Source organism: Drosophila santomea, chromosome 2R (assembly GCF_016746245.2).
Source record: "Drosophila santomea strain STO CAGO 1482 chromosome 2R, Prin_Dsan_1.1, whole genome shotgun sequence".
Classification (NCBI taxonomy): Eukaryota; Metazoa; Arthropoda; class Insecta; order Diptera; family Drosophilidae; genus Drosophila; species Drosophila santomea.
This window is the reverse complement of record NC_053017.2, coordinates 20,107,669-20,130,896: the sequence shown is the minus strand read 5'-3', so window position 1 is coordinate 20,130,896 and position 23,228 is coordinate 20,107,669. Positions and strand designations below refer to the sequence as shown.

Genomic DNA, 23,228 nt, shown 5'->3' with positions numbered 1-23,228 from the left:
ACACAAACACATGATTTCCTTTGTTTTCGACATGTAAGCGCAAAGTCAGCGCAAAATCCTCTTAGGCTTCTTTAGTTGAGTGATAAGCGGCGCATTAGTGAGGTAAATTTATGGCCAACTCTCATGAGCCGAATTGCTAATGCTGGGATTTCACAGCTATTTCTTATGGGATTTCGGTTCTGTCGCGGTTTCGCAGATTGTTTTTGCCCTGTTACAACATCTTGTAATTTAGGTGGCAAAGTTTAAAGATCACATATGAAACAATTTTGAAACAAACCAAATGGGAGTTTTTAGACAGGTTAAGAGGAATGCTGCGCAGAAAAAAATAATTGAGCGAAAGAGAAAATATTTAGACAACTTTACATAAAAAATAAATTCCTTTGTGACTAAATAATACAATTTATTAAGGTTTAAAATCATTAAGCCATAGAAAAGTTATGTATTTCGCTTTGGCTCCACTCCACAAGTAATAATGAAATACATCGTTCCATATTAATCTTTAACAACTTGGCCAGGCTTAAACTGACCCTTCTGTCTCACCTTTAAGACTTAACTCACAAAGTCAGTGAGCTGCCACTCGAGACCCAGTAGCAATTGCATAATGGAAACAGGTCCGTCCCTTTGATATGACCCAAAGATTAGGAAACAGGCACACACAATGGCGTTCATGGGGCGTATGATTAATAAACACTTTTAGTTTTCGTTTCGGTCAAAATGGAGAAACCTTTTCAAGAGTCATAACAATTAACTTTAAAGGCTTAGACATAAATCCTTGCACAATTGTAGTCCTCACAAAACATACATGTGTATAATAGAACATGAAGAAAAAGGCAGAAAGTAAAAAGTAAAAGATGAATAATGAATGAGCCGCACGCGAGCAGAAACCAGGTGGATTGAGGGTGGGGAAAATGTGGAAAAGCTCCGCGGCCATGCATGAGTAACACTTGACATTGCCTGGGCCGAGGAAAATGGGAAAAGGAAAACCCACACACACGCACTGTGCCCGAAGGGCAGCCGAAGGAAGCTCGTTTCTAGTGAATTATAATATGGCATGCAGATAAAACATTGAAAGTCAAAAGGCCCTGGGGGAACTACAATTAAGCGCACTACCACCCACAGCCACCCACAAAATCGAGAGGGAAAACATAGCAGTTTCAGCATTGGCGGAAATCATTTTCAAATGTATGTTTATGGTATTTTGTAGATAACTGCAAGTGCTGGCGCAAAGTTTACTTGGAATTAGCCATATCACAGAAAAACAAAGCCTACATATATGCTGCGTATTTCGCTCATTTTTTTTTTTTGCCCGGACGAAATACCACATAAGAGAAGAAGAAGGAAAAAGCCCAGGAAATCTCTGGCCAAAAAGAAAAACAATTCAACAGTTTGTTGCCAGCAACATGTTGCCAACGCGCGACTGCAACACTCTCCTACGCTCTCTCCGTGTTGAGTTTTCCACTTTGATAAAAGCAAAAGACCTGGCCATAATCGAAACAGTCTGCAAAGGATTCTAGGCGCTAGCGGTTCTCCAAAGATAACATACCGTCAAGTATTAGGCAACGGCAATCGTCGCGTGCGTTTTAACCAAATATTAAATCGAAAACACCTGGAAAAACGGTTGAGAAAAAGTGAATTTTAAGTTTTGGAAAAGAAGAAATTCCAAAAGCAAGCAGCAGTTATAAAAAGTAAATATGACAAGTTATTTGAAACATTTTCTTGGCGGAGAACACTATATAACTATATTGGTTTCGGCAGTTATATTTTAATTTCATAAAGAAACTTCCTCTTATACATGTTTATTTTTAAGCGCCCAAAATGTTTATTTATACAAAGCAAAGGATTTCATTTAAGTGTTGCATTTATTGAAATTTTAATTTATGTTCTTCAATATGAAAAAGCTGTTAAACCTTTTATTTGAAATATTCGCATTCTCTACAAAACAGAATACGTTTTTTATGAATTCGTTTTGTATATAAAAACACGCTTCTAAAAAGAACACTTACATTTTTTCTCACGATTTCCAATCATTTTATTCAAATTTTATAATCTACGCTAAAAAGCCTTTTAAATCTGGGCTAACTAGCCTAAGCTGACAAACGCTGATCAGATTGTCCTTTGCAAAAAAAAACGTTCAATTTGCAATGGATTGCCAAAGAGGAGGAAAATTGGTTTGAAGAGGTCGTCGAAAAAAGAGCAACAGTGAAAATGAAAAAATGTTTCGGCCTTGCGTATTCAACCCGCTGACAGCTTAAAGCGTGTCAAATATCTGCATTTTCCCGGGCACCACGGGGCCAAACCTTTTTTGTGATAATTTTTCAAGAAGTCCGCATTCAATTAGGATAGAAGGTGAACCCTCATTGGTATGCCGAATGGCAGCCGCAGGAACTGACACTGAAATGCCGTCGCCATCGCCGAACGCCCTTGACTTTGCCTATTCATACGCAAAATTAAACAGCAGAAGGGACAAATAATGAGCGGGAAAGGGTTGGAATGCAATGGTAATGGGCACCACACAACACTACAGTGTGGCAATGGCAAGTGGGGCTGCGTGCCAACATTTACGAGTCCCCCTAATTTATGCTCATTCATAAATCTCCCTCCGTGGAAATCTCTTGCAATCGGCGACGCAGTCGACGCCCGAATGTATGCAACGCCATGAAATAAAGCAAATTGAAAATTATGACTAAATCAAGGACTTTTGTGAGACGACGAAGCTCTGCATACCCTTTAAAATGGCCAGGATGTTTTATAAAAAATCGAAAAGAACTGTTAACAAATTTTCAAAAGAGATTTTCACATACTCGTAGAAGAAACGAACTTAAAAATATTTAGAAACTAACATAAATAGGCAATAAATGGCATTAAATATGAAATAATAAATAGGCATACAAATTAATGAATATTAATGAATAGGAAACTATTAATAAAATAACAATGAACAAATATGATGGGAAATCAAAATGGACCTTGCGAGAGCATGTGCAACTTTTTATGTTTAAAAGGAGCTGTCAAAAATAATTAAGAAATATCTAAATATAAAACGCGACCCTTCGCTGGTTTCCCCTGAAGATTCGCAGAAGATTCACAGCGTTGTTTGCCAAGTGCAGAACTGGCTAATTAGATGACATTCCAATTGTAACTTGCACGATCCGGATTGTCCAACGTTCGACCCATTGCCTAATTGCTTAATTGCAATTACGTTCCTAGTTTAACACAAAGTCAAGCGAGGAATTTCGTGTACGAACAATTAAAATAACTAATTTCCTGTGATCATTTAATTTGAGATGCTTTCATTTTCGTTGTTCTCGATTTTGTGCACGTTCTCGGCCAGCCGAAGAATTATCAAAATAAATACGTTTGTCAGCCAAGAATGAAGGCCTTGTTTGCATTCTCGGCCATTTAATGGCATTGGGAAGGAAGTTGGATTTCGTTTATAAATAGACGGCTATTCGCAAAAGGATGGGTGATTAAGCGGATGGAAAACACTGGCCGAATATGGCGACGTCATTTGACAGACGCAGAGATGAGCAATGATTGCCATTAATTTGAATTAATTTCACACTATTCAGGGACTGCAAGATTGATGGGTTATTTGCAGTTCAAATTGTGTGGGCTTTCGAATACAAAATGGAAACAATGATGTAATCTCTTCGCTGCCAAAATAAATATGGGCTCTGTAAATTTCCAGTTAGTAAGGAAAGCAATTCGTAAAACAAAGCTTCCGGTAATTATTTATCTACTTTTTTCAAAGAACTAAATTATACTCAATATTAATTCTTGGTTATCTGAACGAAATGCGCGGTTTTCGGAAAATAAATATAAACTCGGAAAAAATTCGGGGAAGCAATGTCTTACGAGTTTTTATGTGTTGGCTTTCATTCGAACTGAAAGAAATTTTTAAAATTGTATAAAAATATATTTTTATATTTTAAAATTTTTGTGACACATCAGATACAACCAAGCCGTTCTTCCTTTATCTTTTTTACTTTACCTGAACATTTTCGACAGTTATTTTCAGTACACCCAATACCTTCGTAAATGTCCTGCCACAATCGGAAGACGCATTTTCGCCCACAGGTATTGGGCGTAATTATCTTAGAACAATGTCAAAAACACAAAGTGCCATTAAAAAACGTTCGCGCCTAGCGGTAATAATTATTCTAATTACGAGGCGTTTTGCTGGAAAAGTTATCGAGGTGCTTGAATGCCCCGCAGGGTCTGTCAAATATGTATTTTGTCCGTGCAAACAAACCAAGAAGTGGTGGAGATCCCACAGCAATCAGCATAATTTTCCTCTTGTTGTATTTCACATTTTTGCGTATTGACTCTGGCCTGAAATCTTTCCACACGCCGACATCCAGCTGGTTAATTACAGCTCTTGGCCCCGAAGAGCATTATTATTTATTATTATTATTATTTCTTGATTGCTATTTACGCAAAGGCAGCGCAAAAAGTGCCTTCTATTAGCTATGTAAATATTTACATCATCATCACTTGAGGTTTTTTGGCCACAATTACGCGTTGCGTCACCAAACTGAATAAACACTAGGAGAGTCTTTAAAAAACGATGAAGTAAATATTCGTGTGGGTAAAATATACATATGTGCATACCTTTAGCAGTTTTGCATTTATTGTGATCTTTTTATGGTTCTGCTTTTTCCTGGATTCCATGAAAAACAAAAGAATACAATAAAGAAAAACAAATGACGCAGGTCTCTTTTGCAGGAATTTTTTGACTTGTTTGCCCGGTTTTCATTTCGACGCTTTCCTTTTGTCGGTTATTTATGATGGCAGGCTATAAAACTGCAATTCCAGTAATTGGGCAAACTTCAATACCTTTGCACTCTGTCGTCTTAAAATTGTGATAGAGATTGGCAGGACTCCACAATCTATTTTGTTATTTATAGCTTTTGATTTTTGAGCCCTTTTCGACCCTTACAACTGTCATGTCCTGGCTACAGTGACAATTTTCAAATTGAGTGACAGGCATATCCATTACGAAGTGCGTTCTATCCCAAATGTTGAGACAACAGTCGCTTTTCCGGTGATTTGTTTACCCAGTTTTGCCTATAAATTTTAATGTCATCATCATAATGTAATATTAATAAGTTATCGATTTGGTTTCGCTTTTCAAAAAGCGAAATACATCGGAATTCGAGTAAGAAATTGTAGGTTCTGCAATTCAATATGGCTACTATTTCAAATAATAGCTTCACTGTTTGTCAATTGTTTTTGGTTTCATTTTAAATGCCACTTCCTACACATCACGTATACGCAGTGGATGCCAGCACTAAGACGGAATTCGTTGAAAGATGAAATCAATTTAATTGTCGCACCCCAGACATGGTATGCACACCATAATTAATCTGTTCTCCTTACTTTATTGCTTTCTACAAGCAAAGGATCGACGTCTGACACGGTTTGCATGTGAGCGAATTGAATTTTATTCACAGCTGACGGGGACTAATAACAATCCATAAGTATGACCACATGGGGAGTTGGCATGGCAGGACATCGCATTTCCCCTCTGTCCATTGGGAATTTAATTAAAACTGTCTAAAGCCCAGCGGGTGTCAGTCGCCGGACAAAGAGCAAAAAAATGGAAAAACCGTGGTGTCATGCAAAAAACCATTATTCTTTAGATTTCATCCGTGCTAGATTATTTTTCAATATACATTCAACGGAGCCCGGTGGTTAACCAGAGTTGGCCAAGCTAATTACGGCTCCGCGGTGACCAATAAAATGTAATTAAAGTACGGGCAGCAGCAACAGAAAAAATTGGCAGAAAAAAAGCGGCCAAAAACAGCACCGCAACTAGCTTACAAAGAAGGAGAGAACTGAAAATAGTTTCCCTCTGGCCCTGCGAATTTTCACACATTTTCTTTCGCACGCAGCGCTGACGGAGTGGAAAAAGAAAAAACATAAATGAAAAATAAAATACACAAAAGCTTCCGAGCAGCAGGCACACCAGCACCAGGCAACACATCGTAAACAACTCTTGGCCAGCTCGGCATGACAAAAAGCCCAGATAAAATCGGCTACCGAACCAGATGCAATGTGCCCCCCAAAAATGCTTGTAATTTAGCAAAACGCTTCTCCAACACGAGTACACAAATTGGCTAGATAATCGACAGTAAATTACAAAGAAATTCTTTTCGGCGTTCAATAATTTCTATAATTGTTTACAAAGTGCCCAGGTCCGGAGGAAGAGGCATATCTCCTCCTCATCATCATCATCCTCCTCTGAATGCAAACTACATAAATCAACATGTGAGGCATCCTACTAAATCGCTCGCCGCTGCAGAGGAAGGAAAAATAAATAAAGCGATTTATTAAAATCAAAAGCCATAAACCATTCCATTAAGTGAGTTCTCTGGTAGCAGCTAAACATGTGAATTATAATCATACCTATCGAAATGACCACTTTTGGGCAATTAAAATTTATGTTTGCACACCATAAATTGGGGCATACGGGTCCATAAATCAGCGACAAGTTTCCCGTCTTTATATCAACACTACACTCGTATATCAACAGATTCTCATTGGGTACTTTTCGCATAATGCCCAACGTACCTTGGCAAGCAATCATCTGCTCGCCGATGACCTAGCAAATTGGCATTTAAATTTTTAACTGCATTTTTATGATGGCTCCGCAACCCACTGACTACCAATTTCTTTGGGCCAAATAAAATAAACCGTAATGCAATAAATTACGCTGTTTCTCTTGTCGATCCTTCTGCAAATTGTCCGCCAGACCATTTGGGCCATAAATTTAAAACCCCTTACCATACGAATCTTTTGTGTCCGACATCCGCCATAAGCCGTTTTGGGATAAGTCTCCGGCTTTTGTGGGTGGACACGCAAATCAATGTTGGACCTACCATTTAATAAGCAACTCGGGGGATTAACTGATGAATATTCCTTGGGATAACCAGCCTTGCATATACAAACATATTTCTTGAGGCACGCCAAGCAAATGTCAATGTCAACTGGCCCTGTTTGGGGCTTGGGTTTTCTTTTGGGTGGCCCAGAGTGGCCCAAGCCAAGGCTAAGTTTATTATGCCGCGAAAAATGCAGGCCCTCGAGTGTGAGTGCCGTAACCCTTGAACTCAAAGACATAGGAAAAACAAAGAACCAACTGAAAGTACACCCACCACCACCTTGTGTTTTACATTTCAAATGCTAAGCACAGTGGTGCCTTAGCAAATATTCAAATCAGGACTTTGATGGTAGCCTTAGTTTAGTAATCTTGATAAATAATGCAAATTTATAGTAATTTCTGCCAATCAGAAAGAGTATTTATTTCATTAATTCATGTTTTGTGTTGCATTTACTCTTTTATAATGATGATATATTTCTTGATCTCATTATATTTATAAACTTACCTTAATGACTTTTGGTTAATGTAAATTTGCAGCTCACCATCTTTCTCTAAAAAGATTTATATGGGCAGGTACTAATTTTGTCAATTAAAATACATATACTTATTCAAAGGGTGTTATTTTTAGACTTGCCTGCATAAAAAGCCTGCGGGCAAGGAAAACTTTCTGCCAGTCAGTCAGTATGTTATTTCAATCCCCTGCACTTTGAGTGCCCGAGCTGCAGGTCCCTTGCACTTGAATGCATTTTACAGCGAACTGTCTGTCGGCTAGGTCCGCTCATGTTTCAAATGTCAGATGTGTGAGAGTGGGTTTTGTGCGAGCAGGAGTTTTCCATATTATTATTTATGAATGCGACTTTGGCTGACATTTATATATTTTGCGGCAGATGCCCTCGTTGTATGGATACAAGTGTAAGGGTTTTAGCAACTCGTGAAAGCCATCATCTAGCTTTACAACTGCTTCTGCTTCACTCATGGCCAATGGCAAGGAAAGTGCAGTAACATTGTACGAATTATGGTCAGGTTGTAAACATGAAATATCCTATTAAACGAAAGCGGGGCGGAAGTCACTCCATTGTTTTACAACCTTTTACCTAAGTGCATTTTTAGGTGCATTAGAACATTGATATGATTCTATTAGCTCACACACTCCGTTTTTATCACCTTTGTGGGTGGAAAGCAGGGAGAAATCCATTAAGGGATTCTGTAATGGATGGTGGATTTGATGGATGCCTTGAGATACCATTGATCCACGAAAGTGACCCAAGGTGCAAGGAGACGAAGAGTAGTCTCTCCATCATTTACGCTATCATTAATTAAAAGGACACCTTTGCTAGGAAAGTTGTGAAAACAAAACTTAATCAAATTAACGCAACGACGGAAAGAAAGATAAATATTTTATATGTTATGAAACTGTAAAATATGATTCTTGCTCGCTGATTTGCAGACTTTCAGCTTTAACAATTTTGCACCTAATGTGGATTACCCTTTTTAGTTAGCCCCAGTAGATAATGCTCCTTTCAAATAGGTATAGTACAACTGTGTGGTAAATAAAGCTATATATAGATGCACTGGTATGCCATCAAACCAAATAAAGGCAAAAACCCTAGGCTATAATTCAGACTAGGCAAAAACACTGCGGTCGGGCGCAAGTTCTTAAAATAGAAATAATAACAGATACGCCAGCAACAAGCGGGGGGAAAACCAGGAAGGGGAAAAGGAAAGGGAAAAGGAAAAACGGGGAAAATGCGGGGGAAATGACAGTCCGCCGTCAAGCGGGGAAAATAAACAGAAAAACACTTAAATTAAATTGCGAACTGAGCTTAATGCACTTAAAGCCAGTACATGGCCAGGAATGGGTGGAACTGTGGGTGGCCATTGTGGGGCAATGCCAATGTCAGACAGACAGACGGATGGATTCCATTGACAGGTAAGCAGGTGCTCTGCGCTTTTCCCTGCCGTTACCCCGCACCACCCTCTGATTTTCCCCGACTTTTCCTGTGGCACTCGAGCACGCGCCCGAGAAAAGCCAAGAACTGAGAACTGAAAATCGAGTGTAAGCCGCGGCTTATGCAATGCGGCCAACGAGGCTTGACAGTCTGGTTTGCTTTTGCTTATCTGCGTTTTTCTTGGCCCAAAGTCTCGATTTGCTTTCAGGCTTTTTTGCCATGCAAGGCGGCCATTAGTGACGTCGAGTCAACCAAAAATATTTCCTGTTCAATAGGCCGACCCCATTGATTCGTGGCGGCGAAAGAATATTTAAATATGAAGTTTGCCAAGTTTATTTCCTTTGGGGAGGCTTTGCCGCAGTTTTGGTGGAACCAACTTTTTATCTGCAGCATTTTATTTCATGTTTTTGCCTTATCGTTGTTTTATTGATTTAATTTGTTGTTGGGCCCAAAGCTGAAAAGTATTGAATATTCAAAAAGCCAAGCAAAAAAGTTGTCTCGTTAGTACAAACTGCAACTTGGAATGTAGACACACCAAAAAATATAGACTCGCTATTGAAGTTATTTTTCTGAATCCCTGCGGCTGATTATATATTCATTGCTTTAGCCATATTGATTTATTTATTTCCCCACCAAGCTGCATGGGTTTGCATATTCAAATGGCAAAATACCAGTGAAATATTTTCCATTTATTTAAACTATTCAACCTCAGATTAGTAAAATCCGTTTCGAAGAAGATTCTATTGGTAAATTATTGCTTTTCATTTTATCGTGGTCATAAAATTTCTTTTTGGCTGTCAAAACAAGAATTTCTTAAGTATGGTCGGAAACATTTATATTTTTACAAATTCGAATGCCTGCGTATTTTTTCTATATAAATTCCTCTCCTCAAGGGCACTGCATTTGCAGCTTGGTCCACAGCTCATTACACAATTTATATTAAAGCCGTAACTTAAACCTCGGCATTCAGTTCAGCATTAGCTGGCATTCAGTTGGAGCGGGGCCAAAAGTATTTGCCATATTGCACTCTGGATTGCAAAAGTTCTCGACCAGCATTCCGCCATAATCGTATAAATACGTATACAGTTCTAGCACTTCCTTTCTCAACATACATTTGAAAAAGAAGCAAAAAAAAACAACAAGGACAACAAAGGATGTTGGTGAGTTGGGTGAACAGCGGAAGAGGCTTGAGGCTACTGCAGTGGGTGAAATGCAATTTCCAGGTCATAAAATGGCTAGGCAGGAAAAAACAGCAGAACAAGTCCTTTCACTTGGCCCGAACGAAAGCGTTCGCAGGTAATGGCCATCAGCGCAGCCGGTTAATGCGGGCCAACTTGTTCTGCTGGCAGATAACACTAGTTCCCAAAGTCCTCGCGAACGATGCGATGCGAAAAGTTTGCCGGCAAATTAAATGAAAGTTAATATTGGCAGCGTGTTCGATAAACAATGGGGACACAGTCAACAAGTTGGTCCTAATGCGATTATTGCACAGTGTCGAATGTCTTTGAGAATTGGCAAGATGTTTAAGTTTTATCGAGGAAATCGAACTTTTAACTTTTCAAATTTATTTACAGCACCAAGTGTGATAATGATTTTTTATGGTACACTTTTTACTGTTTGAATGAGGTTTAATGGTGGATTAATTTCAACCTTGATTAGTAGATATATTTATACAGAATGCTTCCAATTTAGAGCACCTGATACAGTCCCCCCATTTTTTGCCCTTCAAATTGAAATTAGTGGCAACTTTCTCGTGCGCCAAGAACAGTGTGCATTGCGAAACTCATTTAGTGGTAACATCTGCTGCAAATTTATGCTCACGGCTTTTCTATTCTGAGCGTTGTTTTAGCCACAGAGGAGCGACCGCAGCAAACTGTCAACGATTCCCACCGCAGATATATGTTCGTATATACGTATATACGTATATCCGGATGCCGGCAAACGAGCTGGCTAAATCGAGAACAAACTGGCACTTTTCAATGTCCACTTAAGTACAGCTTTGCATTTAGTTAATATCAGGATTTCATATACCACTATTTGCTCCTGTATTAATTTGAATGCCATATTTTGACTTTATTAATTCGCTTGACTTTAAAAGCCTTTTGTATGCATATAATTAAGACGTTCAAGAGACGACGGATTAAAAGCAAAATAAGATACAAAGGGGTATTCAAATTTGGCTTTAATAAATTCAATACTTTTCTCAACCCATTAAACCCATGAAAACATGAATTTCAACGCCGGAAAGTATGCAATTAAAATGTTATTTTCGTCATTAAGAAGGAATAAATCCTAAACAGAAAATATATTTTCCAATAAAAAGATGTTATAAAATAAAGATTTTCTCTGAATTTCTAAAAGTAAACGCAATTAAGACTCAAGGTGTTTAACCACATAAAAATAATATATATAAAAGTAAATAGCCCAGCAAAGAAAGGTCGCTTGCAGTTGCGCACCCTTGGTAATTATTTTTTTAAGTGTGCCTTTCAAGCCAACATCATCTGCAGACGCGCCTTGAGCCCAGGACTTTCCTTTCTTATTTTTAGAGCCACCCATCCGCGAGGCAACTGCAGTTGCGGGTAGCTCAGCAATTTTGTTTACATTTCTTGTTTTTCCTCTTGCCGCTGGTGTGTTTAACTCACAATGACTTGTGACAGGGGCGGTGTCAAGCGATGTGCGAGTGGGGGTCGGTTGGGGATCGGGTAGGGGGTCGCTTGGGGGCCGCGTGGAGGTGGCGTTCTGTCTCATTTCAGATGCGGGAAATCCCCGCTCACCGATGCAATGTCGACGCCTCCTGCGCTGCAGTGGGACTCCCACTGTGACCATTTCTCAACCGCCATACACGTGTACGTGTGTAGGGGACCTGCAGCTGCGTGGGTTTTCGTGGGTGTTTCTGTTTTATGCTATTCATTTGACAGTTTCAGCTGCGCTGACAACTGGCTTTTCCCCAGACACCGAGCATAGCGTTTAATGGCTGCAAATTAATTGTTGTATTTCTTTTGCTTCTCCCCCAGAGATAATTGCTCAGCATCTAGTTTCTCAGCGAGGACAAATAAACCCAAGAAAAGAAACCATAAGAAATGGACTCTGCCGCCGCCGCCGCCGCCAAGCGCGTCCAAATCGAGAAGGCCCACAACTTTATGCGCCAGTATCGCGATCCCGAGTCCAGGGAACTCAAGAAGCTGTCGGCCAACCAGTTCATGGATGTCTGGGCGCACTACGACAAAGATGGTGAGTGAAGATCAACCAAGGCATGAAAAACTTTCAACAAAATGAGTATTTTTCACTTATGTCATTGCTTATTTGAATTTCAACCTTAGGAAATGGCTACATTGAGGGCACCGAGCTGGACGGATTCCTGCGGGAGTTCGTGTCGAGTGCCAATGCCACAGACATTAGTCCGGAGGTGAGCCAGAAATGGTATGGAACAATTGCATCTTAATCCCTCTGTCCCAATCCCCAGGCTGTAACGGACACCATGCTCGAGGAGCTGAAGTCCTGCTTCATGGAGGCCTACGATGACAATCAGGATGGTAAAATCGATATCAGAGAGGTGGGTAAATACCTACGTATACCTACGTCGGAATCAAATTTCGGTTTTCTGGGGGCTTACATGTCGTATGCGCAATGTTGTCTGTATGGATTTGTGTATTCGAAATGACATTTCCGTAAGTCGTTGTGGCGCCTTCCTTGCCCTCTTTAAATTGGGTTTTAAATGTCTCGGCCGGCCCGCAACCTATAAATTATTTGGCGATTTTCCCTGGAGAAAGCATCAGCTACTGGCAAGTACGGCAAGGTCCTGGCCCAAAAAAAAGTTTTTTCTTCGTTTTCCCTCATTGTGTGGAGGCCACATAAAATGAGTTTTTAATTGAAGTTGAACTGGCAGCAGAAGTACGGACTATTGGAAGGGGATTTTTCCATTACTTTTTTTTTTATATACCAAATAATAAGGCAGTGCACAATGGACTTTTGATAAATGAGCCCACGGAAAAAAAGAAAGTTTTGGGAAAGAAAAGTGAAAAGTTCAAGTAGCCGGGTCCCCCATGTATTCTTGATTAAGATTGCTCGCAACACAAAAGGCACTGTGAATTCATAATTCATATGGTCCACATTACTCATTCGCCGCGTCGAAAACCGATTGAAATGGCATGGACTGTTAAATTACTGGCTTGTCAACAGGGCTTTGGCCTGGGGATAAACTTTAATTACGATAGTGCTGTAATTACCAACAGCAAATAAAAATGCAAATCCCACGGCCACAGCGAATTATAAAGTTTTCCCGACCACAGATGATTACTTGTAAAGGGTGAGGGCTTCAATTCGACACTTGAATTATGCCGGAAACTTTTAACGAATGCCGACAGCGAAACTTTTCCGGCTGTTCGCTAATGAAAGTGCAGCAAGATTTTCTCGCCTTTCACGCAATGCACCGGAAAAATAGCAGACTTAGCTACCCAGCATTCCCCGGAGCATTCCCATTTATAACTTATTTCATTGTCAAGTCACGCACTGAAACAAAAAGGTATTTTTCTTCCACCTCTTTTTTGCAGCTGGCTCAACTTTTGCCCATGGAGGAGAATTTCCTTTTGCTCTTCCGCTTCGATAATCCTCTGGAATCTAGCGTTGAATTCATGAAGGTAGGTGTCAATCTGGAATTTCGTACCCTGAAATTCCACAATTAATTTGCACTCCCATCTCGTTTCCAATTAAATTAGATATGGCGCGAATACGACACCGACAATTCGGGTTACATTGAAGCGGATGAGCTGAAGAATTTCTTGCGTGATTTGCTCAAAGAGGCCAAAAAGATCAACGATGTGTCCGAGGACAAGCTCATTGAGTACACCGATACTATGGTAAGCTATCAGAAATAAAAGCGGTCAATTAAATTCATTAGGAGATTGGATAAAAATACAAAAAATATATAAACTATTTCTCTATTACAAATACTCGCTATTCAACTAAGAACTTAATATCCATGTCAACAAATCAACTACTTAATCAAAATTCCCTAATGATTATACATAGAATTCCTAAACAAAAACCATTTCATTATAAGATGCATGTGATCTGAACTGCGGTGATTATGGACAGATGAGCCATGCACTTTGTACACAAAAGTGTAAATTATGCAGTCTTGCTGTAAACACACAATAATGTATGCCCAATCACCAATCACCATTCCCCTCTCGATTCCTTTCAGCTCCAAGTATTCGATGCCAACAAGGACGGACGTCTGCAGCTGTCGGAAATGGCCAAGTAAGTGTCCTTGAAGTCGCGTTCTGAAATTCCAGGCAGCAGCCAGCCAACTAAATTATTTATTGCAGATTGCTTCCGGTTAAAGAGAACTTCCTGTGCCGCCAAGTGTTTAAGGTAAGTGACAAAGATAAAATGTGCAGACACATCGTTCAATCGAGGAAATTGCCAAAAGCAGATACTGTCGGCATAGCGCGGTTCTCCAAACATTTATTATTAAGAACTTATTTATGAAACCAATTCAAACTCGGATTGCCTTGAACAAAACACGTTTAGCACCTAGGACTTTAGCCTGGACTTTTGGTTTATCACTAGCTGCAGCCTTGACTATCCAACTAACTTAGCTTTGCAACTAACTCAATCAGCAATGCATATTGGTTTTGTCTTTTCTTTTGTTTACCTATCATTTCGAGCGATGTCTGTGCCGACTTGGGAAATAATCTTTAAAAACAAATTTTAAGAAAATGGGCCAACATTTTATTTTTAGTCAGGGCTTTACAAACTCTATATAGCAGTAGCTAAATAGTTGAATTTCATTGAGTAGAACCAATAACTAAATAGAATTATATAGGATATAAATTATAATAAAAATCAATTACCAAATTTAGTTTTCACTCATGAACAAACATTAATTGGTGAAAAACCCTGCAATGGTTAGTGTCATTCTATGGCAGCAAATAAAAGTCCAGGGACTAAACTAACTTTCAAAAGTAAATGATTCGGAAGCGAAAGTTTTATGCTTTTCGGAATAGAATCTCCTTTCAACAGAGATTCTAAATCCTTTTAAAAGCTTTTCATGCTCGCTCGACAGATCAGCAAATACAATTTTTGACACAAAAGGACAACGCCACTATTTATTTTTCCTTTCGCATTCGAAACTGAATGCAACATTGAATTGTTTTTGGCCATAAAAAAAATATATTCAAGCCAATTTAGTCTGCGTCGCAACAAATAAAGCCATGGCCAAGCAAAAAATAGCAAAGAAATATTATCTACAATCGTAAAAATAAACCAAGCAAAATGGCAAAGCTCAGCTGAAACTGGCAGGTGCTTTCCACCCACACCAATTTTCCTTTATTTTTTTTTCTTGGAGAAATAAAATGCGTGGGAGCTGGTGGAATCAATTTCCGAAGGCAACAGCTTCCTTATTTCCCCAGTTTTTGCTGAAGCGTCAACAGATTTGATGCGATTTGAATGGGCTGTAAAAAAAGGGGAAGCTAAACAGCAATCACTACACAAACAGAAGGTGGAAAGTCCCCAAATGGCTGGCCATTAAATACTTTAATATTAGTTTGCCTCGAAGAGATACCCAGCCGAACAATTAGCAGAAGAAAAGCCATGTGGTGTTGGGAAAACAAACTTTTTGGCCACGACAGCAGCCACCGCCAGATGTTGGGCCTTAAAATTCCCCTGGGAAATTCTACGAACCCATTTTGACTTGGCCCAAATGCTGATGATGCCAAATGCGGTTAAATGAAGCACTGTCATTGCATTCGAGACTGCCTCCGAATGTCACGTAGCTACCCGCAAGCCAAAACTTGGCCAAAGGAGCATATATTTCGAGCATGTTTTCCGTTTTCGCATTTTAAGCATGTTGGCAAGGAATCTGGCCATCCAAATACCAAGAAAGCGTTTTGTTTGCTGAATGCAGCAGCTGCTTATGAAAGTCTTGCTGAAGAATGCTCCACGTACATATATGGACCCTTAAGGTGAAATGCTTCTCAATCAAGAGGTTCCCAAACATTATTTGAAATTTCTTAAAAAAATATTTTATAATTTGAAGTTTATAATGTGCTTGCGAAGCTAGAGTACCATGGATCAGTTCAGACAGTTCCACTGTACATAAGTAATGCTACTTAATAAGGGAAGGCGGAAATAAATGTTGGACCTGCAGCCTTGAAAACTCCCAATTTGCTGAGCCAGCCCCTTCGAAATTTCCCGAGTCGCGTTTTCCACGTCCTCAGCAAACACTTTTTTGCCCCATCCCGTGTTCGTCCTCGTGTTTGGGTTTCCTTTTTGCTGTTTGCCACATGAACCACACAACGCCACATATGTGTACAATCCATGGACTTGCCACCCAAAGGAAAACCACCTCCATTCGGTTGTCTGTTGTCGGTGTTGTTCTTGGCAATCAAGTGGGTTAGATGCACGGCCAAATGATCTGAGGGGGGAGAATCGAAGGGCATTGAGTGCTCTTATTGTTATTTGCTGCAAATGTACGTGCTTCAGTCGCATTGATGCTTATTCTCATTGCTCATTGGCAGTAGTTGCCGAAAAGTTGGATGTGTTAGCCATCGGAGCGCCATTTTTCGGCCAAATTTAGTGGGTGGCGCCTCGAACTGTGGTCTCGAAATCAAAAGTATTGCATTCAGCCAGAACCCACTTTGTTTCGGTTTTCTATTGCAATCGGATTCCCATTGCACTAAATCACATTGCTGGCTGCTTGGTGGCAATCCCACACGTTGCTGAAAACTAAGCGGAAAATTTTGGTGATGTGGCTACGAAAATTGGCGTTTATGATGCACTGAAACCCCAGATAAACACCCACGACTATTTAATTATAATATTTTAAAGCTAATTATCTCAACTTTTGCTGCGAAAAGAGAGAGTAAATATTGGTTTCATCTAAAGGGCAGAGAAAAAGTTAGATGCCTTCTTTGTGAGAAACATTCGATTCTGAGCTTTAGCTTTAATTAAAAGATGTAAAACAAAGAATCCTTTAAATTAAAAAAAATATTGAAAAGGAAATTTCGGCCGTTCTATAAACGTTTTAAATTTCATTAAACTTTGGCCCAGCAAATTTAATGCAAATGTTTTCACAAGCCATCACTTTTCTGTCCAAAATAAACATATTGAAGTCTTCTTGATGTCAGCTTACATCCTTCACGCTTTCCAATTTAAAATGGCAAGCTGCTGGTGTAAATTCAAATGCAACTCGCATGTTCCTTCAACGAGATATTTGTGTTGTGCGCGGAAGGACGTCCTCTTTGCCAGGGTGGAGGAAGGATCTGGAGCAGGACTGGGGACCCAGAGCCATGTTGCGATGTGCACCCATGTGGAGCGGCAGTCCGAGCGAGGAGCAGAAGAAGCCGCAGGATTGCACAACGAACAATGCCCAGTGTTCGGTGCTCGGTGCTCATGGGTTGCATGCCGCATATTTGCTCATTGTTACAGCTCGCAGCACAAACGACATTTTATTTGGTTTTTATTGATGGTGGGAGTGGACAAGAGGGGGCACCAGTCGTTGGGAGTCATGCATAACAATGTAGCGGGACAAGTTGGATTTTAATCGAAAACGCCACGGCGCGGACATGGTTGCTGTCACTCAGTTCCGAGCCACTGAATCCTAAGGCATCCGAGGCACCTGACCACCAAAGATACGCGTCTGTACTTACCGTACTTTCGCCATCCAACCATCGTACCATCGTAAGTCGGCCGTTATGAAGTGCCATAAAAAAGGCTGGAAGCCGCGGCTTCTGGCAGCCATAAAATAGGTATTTCCAGCACATTTACCCAAGGTGCAGTTATTACTTTTCAACATAATTTCTTCGTAACCATAAAAGCCAAAGCATGCATCAGCATTTTGATAACCGCAGTGGGCCAGCTGCTGAGCTATACTCGTACATCCCATGCAATGCCCCCAAAACTTTTTTTTGTAAGGCTGCATGACTCCCAGAAACTTCTGTCTCCGGGCGTCCAATTATATGGCGCAGTGTATTGCTGGCTGGTGGCCAAAAGTGCCAGAAAACGTTATGCTAATGCACATCACGTATACGCCGCATGCACCGCAACGAGCAGTGACATAATGTGCTGCAACAGGAGAAGCCATTGCAACTGGCAATAGGTGTGGACAGGAGGGGCGGGGGAAAGGGGTGGTGGACAGACAACTAGGGACACGAAGCAGCAGGACATTGTGAAAAATAGCCCGGTACACTTAGCGCTTTTTTTTTTTGAAGGCGGGAACAACAAAAAACATATGTATATGACCCCAAGGACTCGGCTAAGTAAATACGTGACTTTGCGGCACAGACATTTTTTCAGTTGGTTTTCTTGTAATTTAATTTTAAAACTTGCAATTAGAAACAATTTCGAGCAATTAACTAAGAAAGCAGAAATCGTTTGCTCTACAATTGGTAATGCATTTGACTGGCTTACGTTCGACTAAGCGTATACGTAATATTTCTCACTTTTGGTTTTACTGCATCCGGATCTTAGATCTTTTAGCTTACTAAAATAATAATTAAAATTTTAGCCTAAAATCATGTATACAACTTTAAAACGCAAATTTAATCAACGCTGGCAAATTAATAAAAAAAATAATAATAAAAATATATATAATTTAATATTTGCCTATTTTTAATAGCCTTCAACAAACTTAAATTGCTTCAGTTTATGACTCTTCTAACTTTCTATATATCTTTTTTGTTTCCCCCCGCCTACCTCCTCTATGCCATCTGTATACTATCAACAATATATACCATATATCTTTGCATATACTTCTATAATCTTGTGCATTTTTATTTCAAAACAAACAACTTAACAAATACCAAACTAAAAATAACAATTACCGAATTAACTATACCGTGCACGTGGTGTATAACAATTTGGGCTGCCACCTTCAACTTCCGACTTATCTCACAAATGCAATTTGAAAATCAACTCTGAAATAACAAAACAATTACCGCAAATCAAAACTCTTGCCATCTGCTGTATATACAAAAATTTGCATACAACAATCTGCAACCAATTGCACTGCCAACAATAAAAACAAACAAAAATATTTCGTAAAACAATACACAAACTACTATTTGCATTACTGCAAACAAAACCGATACCAATGAAATGAAATAAATAACATAAAAAACGTATATATATATATATATAAACCACACACTGAAGGAGGGCATTGACGTAAGTATTTTTCACCCCATCATGAAACATTCAAACAACCAAAAAAAGAAAAGCCCCACAAATAATAATAACTCATGTGGGTAATATAGTGATTACAAAGACACTGGTGGCCCATTTAAACTCTCAATAAAAGTGTATCATTTTGTGCTTTGAATAACACTTGTTTAAACAATCGTTTTTTGTTTTGTTGAGTACTCAACAATTTAAATTTATCGAAGAAAAACACCCCAATGTATTAAATTTGTATTAAATTTCATGTGAATTTCATACTGAAATGCATGAGCATTGCATGTTTTATTTTTTGAGAATAAAATATTATTTTTGCTGCGTGAATGTTATAAATCTATCCATTCAATAAATAAGCCGAGCTTATTTATTCAAATACACTTTCAAAGTTAAAATAATGGAGTCAAATAGAGGCTAAAAGTGTTATCAAAATATTTATGAGGTTTTTTAAGCCACCTAAGAGGTGAAGTGTGACAGACATTTTAAATTGTATAATACGATATACTAGTTTTTGGACGAAAGCTTTTAGACAGTTCGTCCAAGTTTCTCTTTTTTTTGTTATAGTCATTAATAAAAGCATACCTCTATTAACGATGAGAAACTAAACTTGCTGCCAGTAAAAGTTAGAGTAATTTGCAACTTGCCGTTTTTAGGGTCCTAGCCCAAAGCCACAAGCCAACTTGAAACAAGAAAATGATATCTACGAGCTACTAATTAGACTTTTGATGGCATTGGTCCACCCCATTTGCCACTTAACACATCCCCACATCCCAGTACGTGAACAGCTTTGGCCCTAACGATGTGAGGTCCACGCAAATTACACGTTGATGTGGAATTCCTTCGCCTCGTCCTCCTTCCTCATCCATGGGAACCTTTTGCATAATTTAGTCATTGAGTTCGGTGGCTGTGAGGCTGTAGAGCTGGGGGAATGGATATATTTTGTGGCAGTGCCATATGGATAATGGCAGCCGCAGGCTGACACGCTCTCTGCCATCGGCTTTTCAAAGTGTTGAAGTGTAAAATAATTACTTCATTTCATCAATGTGTTGGCATGGGGGCCACATCACATCACATCGCATCACGTTCAAGGCGAACATCGACTTGAGTCTGGGCAATTTGACAAAGAGCCAGGCCACGAAAATGAAAATAAAAACCCAGCTAAGTGTATACCTTTTGCGTTCGTGTGAAATTCAATTTAAGGAGCTTTGCCACCGCCAAGTTGGAGCAGGATCGCAATTTATAATGCCGGGCTAAGCACATTTTTTAAGGCTTAAGCGGAAAAGGGTACCCACTTAATGGGTTTCTAATCCCGGTAAGAAAAAATACAGTGCGCCCGCTGCGTTTTCTTGGCGCCAGTAAAACAAATGTTATCAGACTTTCCCAAGGATAAAGAAAACAAAACCTCGAGTCACACCTCGCAGCTTTTCACTCGCAGCGTAAATGCACTGTGAAAAATAGAAGTTTAGTGCATTTCATTTAAATAGTCAACGCTAATGCATACTTTAAGGCCACATTTTTCGAAATGCTTTATGTTTCATAAACAAAAAACTCCCTTTCAAGGCTTACTTCTTTGAAATACCTTATTATTTTTCTCAGTGCAGTGAACTTGAGGCACCACCTTGGCCACATTGCATAACCCCCAAAATTCGAAACTGCAGAGTATGTGGGGGGCACATACACGTATGTGAAAGAAGGTTTATATATGGCGGAAAGTAATTCGTGCAATTTGCCGGGCGCAAATGGAATCGATAAATTTCGTGTTCCCTCGTGGAAAACACATCCGGGAAAATCCCGAATGAACATGGGAAATGGTAATGACAAATCTGCTCTACCTGGGCCATAATTCATATTAATTAGCGAATGTCAACGGCAGAAAACACATATATAATAAACGGCAGTATGTTTCATTTAGCATAATTAGGCTTTTACCTTAAGCTTAATGAATGAGTGTGAATATGGAATACTTGTTTTTTATACGTAGCATGTTAATTATTCTCTTAGGATTTTCCCAAGAATTATTTGTCACTTCTCATTGAACTCCTAAAAGCATGTTTTCATTATAATTAGCTGTATTCTGCATGAGCTCATACCTTTAAATTAAACTAATCAAAAACAAAATCGCACCGAAAGACACAACTCGACCTGTAGTTTAGGCCTATGATGCTATAGGGAAACCCATCTAGAAAGATTTTGGATAGTCTAAGCAAAACTCTTGAAAGTGAGTTTTGTGCTCCGAATCTTACAAAAAATATTTTTGATATCCAAACATTTGATTTATAGATTTAGCATACTTCCTCTCAGACTTTATAAGTTTAGTGTGTCCTTTTTATACGTTATTCAAAAAGATTGATTTATGTAAGAAAAGTATGCTAAATCTGAACATTACACGTTATTTATAAATACAATTTTATGTGAAACATGCATATAAACGAATGTTGTTATATATATTATATTGAGTATTGCAATTTGTATCCACAGGGCGCCACAAAGTTGACCAAAGAGGATATTGAAAAGGTATTCTCGCTCTACGACCGTGTAAGTAAAGCAATCAATTAAGTACCCTTTATAAAGATGTCAAATAAACTAAAACATGATTGCAGGACAATAGCGGCACCATTGAAAACGAGGAGCTCAAGGGCTTCTTGAAGGACCTTTTGGAGTTGGTCAAGAAGGTATGTGTCACTCAAGTAAAAAGTAAATAAGAAGACTTTTACGACTGTATGGTTGCAGGACGACTATGATGCCCAGGATCTGGCCGCTTTCGAGGAGACCATCATGCGGGGAGTTGGCACTGACAAGCATGGAAAGATCTCCCGGAAAGAACTGACCATGATCCTGCTGACACTGGCCAAAATATCGCCCGACGAGGAGGAGTAAGCCGGATGTTCGCGAACATACCACAAAGAGATTTTAGCCAACTCTATTTTTGTCACCCGAACGCGGGAAATCCAGAAATGAGGCCAAAATGGGCTTCTAGGCAATTGTTTACTTTAGAGCTGCATTAAATGGGGCAGCAAATAAATTAAAAAAAAGGAAAGGATATTGGAATCGGGGGTGAGTCCTGAAAGATCCAAACCGAAACGAAGCTATTGGTAAAATAAATCTAATATAAATGTTTCAATCTTAAATAAATATTTATCGTACGTTAAGATATTGAGAGTATATTTCCCCCAAACTCAAACTCAAACTGAAACCGAAACGGAAATTTATCCAGTCAAACAATTTGCAACACTGAATCGAGCCACTTAAAGTAAACAATTAAGAAATGATAACAACAAGATCAGTACATCGATTTTATATTATACTATATATGTATTTATATTTTCTATGTGTATTTGCATAACGTATTTTATTTGATTACCAATTAAAATCGAAATAAAAGTAGTTATATATTTAAGGATACCACATTCATTTGAGACTACCTAAGTAAAAACATATGTGTGGCTACAATTTGTAGATAATTGTTGTTAATCATTGTGACAGTACCTTACCCCTCCCCCAAAAGTGGGTGGCTGCATTCTGCGCCCACCTCCCCGCTTTTGTGCTATGTGTGCTATGAATACCTCCCGCAAACATCAATCAATCAACCAAGAGCCACTTGCAACAGCCGGAGGGTGGTTGCCACCAATGCAGGTGAATGCAAATGTAAATGCATCCGCCACCTGAACGTGACAATGTCAAGTCGGAGGGTGCTGATGCATCCAGTTAATGTTGGACACACTCGTCCTTGCATTTTCCACCCGAGGGGAGATTACGAGGAGCAGATTGACGCCGGTTGAGTCTAACATTTCCACTTAATTCCGCAGCTTAGGCAAATCGGTTACTTAATTTAAACGAAACCCGAAAGTTAACCTACAATGCTACGAACTATCTAACGTTCTTTCAAGGTGCTATAGCTATATATATTATAAATTGTTTCGATACATATTCCCTTTCCAAGCTGTTACCATTGTATTATTTTAAAGCTAACTAACTAAAAAATTAACAACTAATAACTTAAGCTTTAAAACAAAGACAAGTTGTTCCAATCCTGAAACGCTCTTTGCCCAAGGATTCACTTTTAGAGCCATAGCTATGAAATAGATCAAATCCAACGCCTTTAAAATTGAAACCCTGAGTAAAGACGACATGCAACAAAATGCCAACTTATCATATAAATATACTAATTATGATACAACTCTATATGATAACATACTTATGCTAATCCTAAGATATTGTTCAAAACC

General features: G+C 39.2%; 1 protein-coding gene across 2 annotated transcripts; it reads left to right on the top strand.

Moving 5' to 3' along the window:
- The first annotated feature begins 1,506 nt into the window (after positions 1-1,506).
- On the top strand, positions 1,507-22,024 carry LOC120447139 (calbindin-32). 2 transcript variants are annotated; one of them, XM_039628574.2, is made up of 12 exons: positions 1,507-1,685; positions 11,844-12,060; positions 12,150-12,235; positions 12,293-12,382; positions 13,380-13,466; positions 13,545-13,685; positions 14,033-14,088; positions 14,157-14,202; positions 18,985-18,996; positions 21,481-21,537; positions 21,603-21,674; positions 21,733-22,024. In XM_039628574.2, exons 2-12 carry the CDS (start codon positions 11,910-11,912, stop codon positions 21,877-21,879), a joined length of 945 nt encoding a protein of 314 aa, XP_039484508.1. In that variant the 5' UTR covers positions 1,507-1,685; positions 11,844-11,909; the 3' UTR covers positions 21,880-22,024. The 2 variants fall into 2 exon arrangements, with proteins under 2 accessions (XP_039484508.1, XP_039484509.1); XM_039628575.2 differs by lacking the exon at positions 18,985-18,996.
- Positions 22,025-23,228: the final 1,204 nt, after the last annotated feature.

What these genes read in the sequence shown, in the direction of transcription:
- LOC120447139 (XM_039628574.2), top strand. Translation starts at nt 11,910, where the DNA reads ATGGACTCTGCCGCCGCCGCCGCCGCCAAGCGCGTCCAAATCGAGAAG. An exon ending in TATTCTCGCTCTACGACCGT is followed by an intron (nt 21,538 to 21,602) that starts GTAAGTAAAGCA and finishes ACATGATTGCAG; the next exon opens with GACAATAGCGGCACCATTGA. An exon ending in TTTTGGAGTTGGTCAAGAAG is followed by an intron (nt 21,675 to 21,732) that starts GTATGTGTCACT and finishes GTATGGTTGCAG; the next exon opens with GACGACTATGATGCCCAGGA.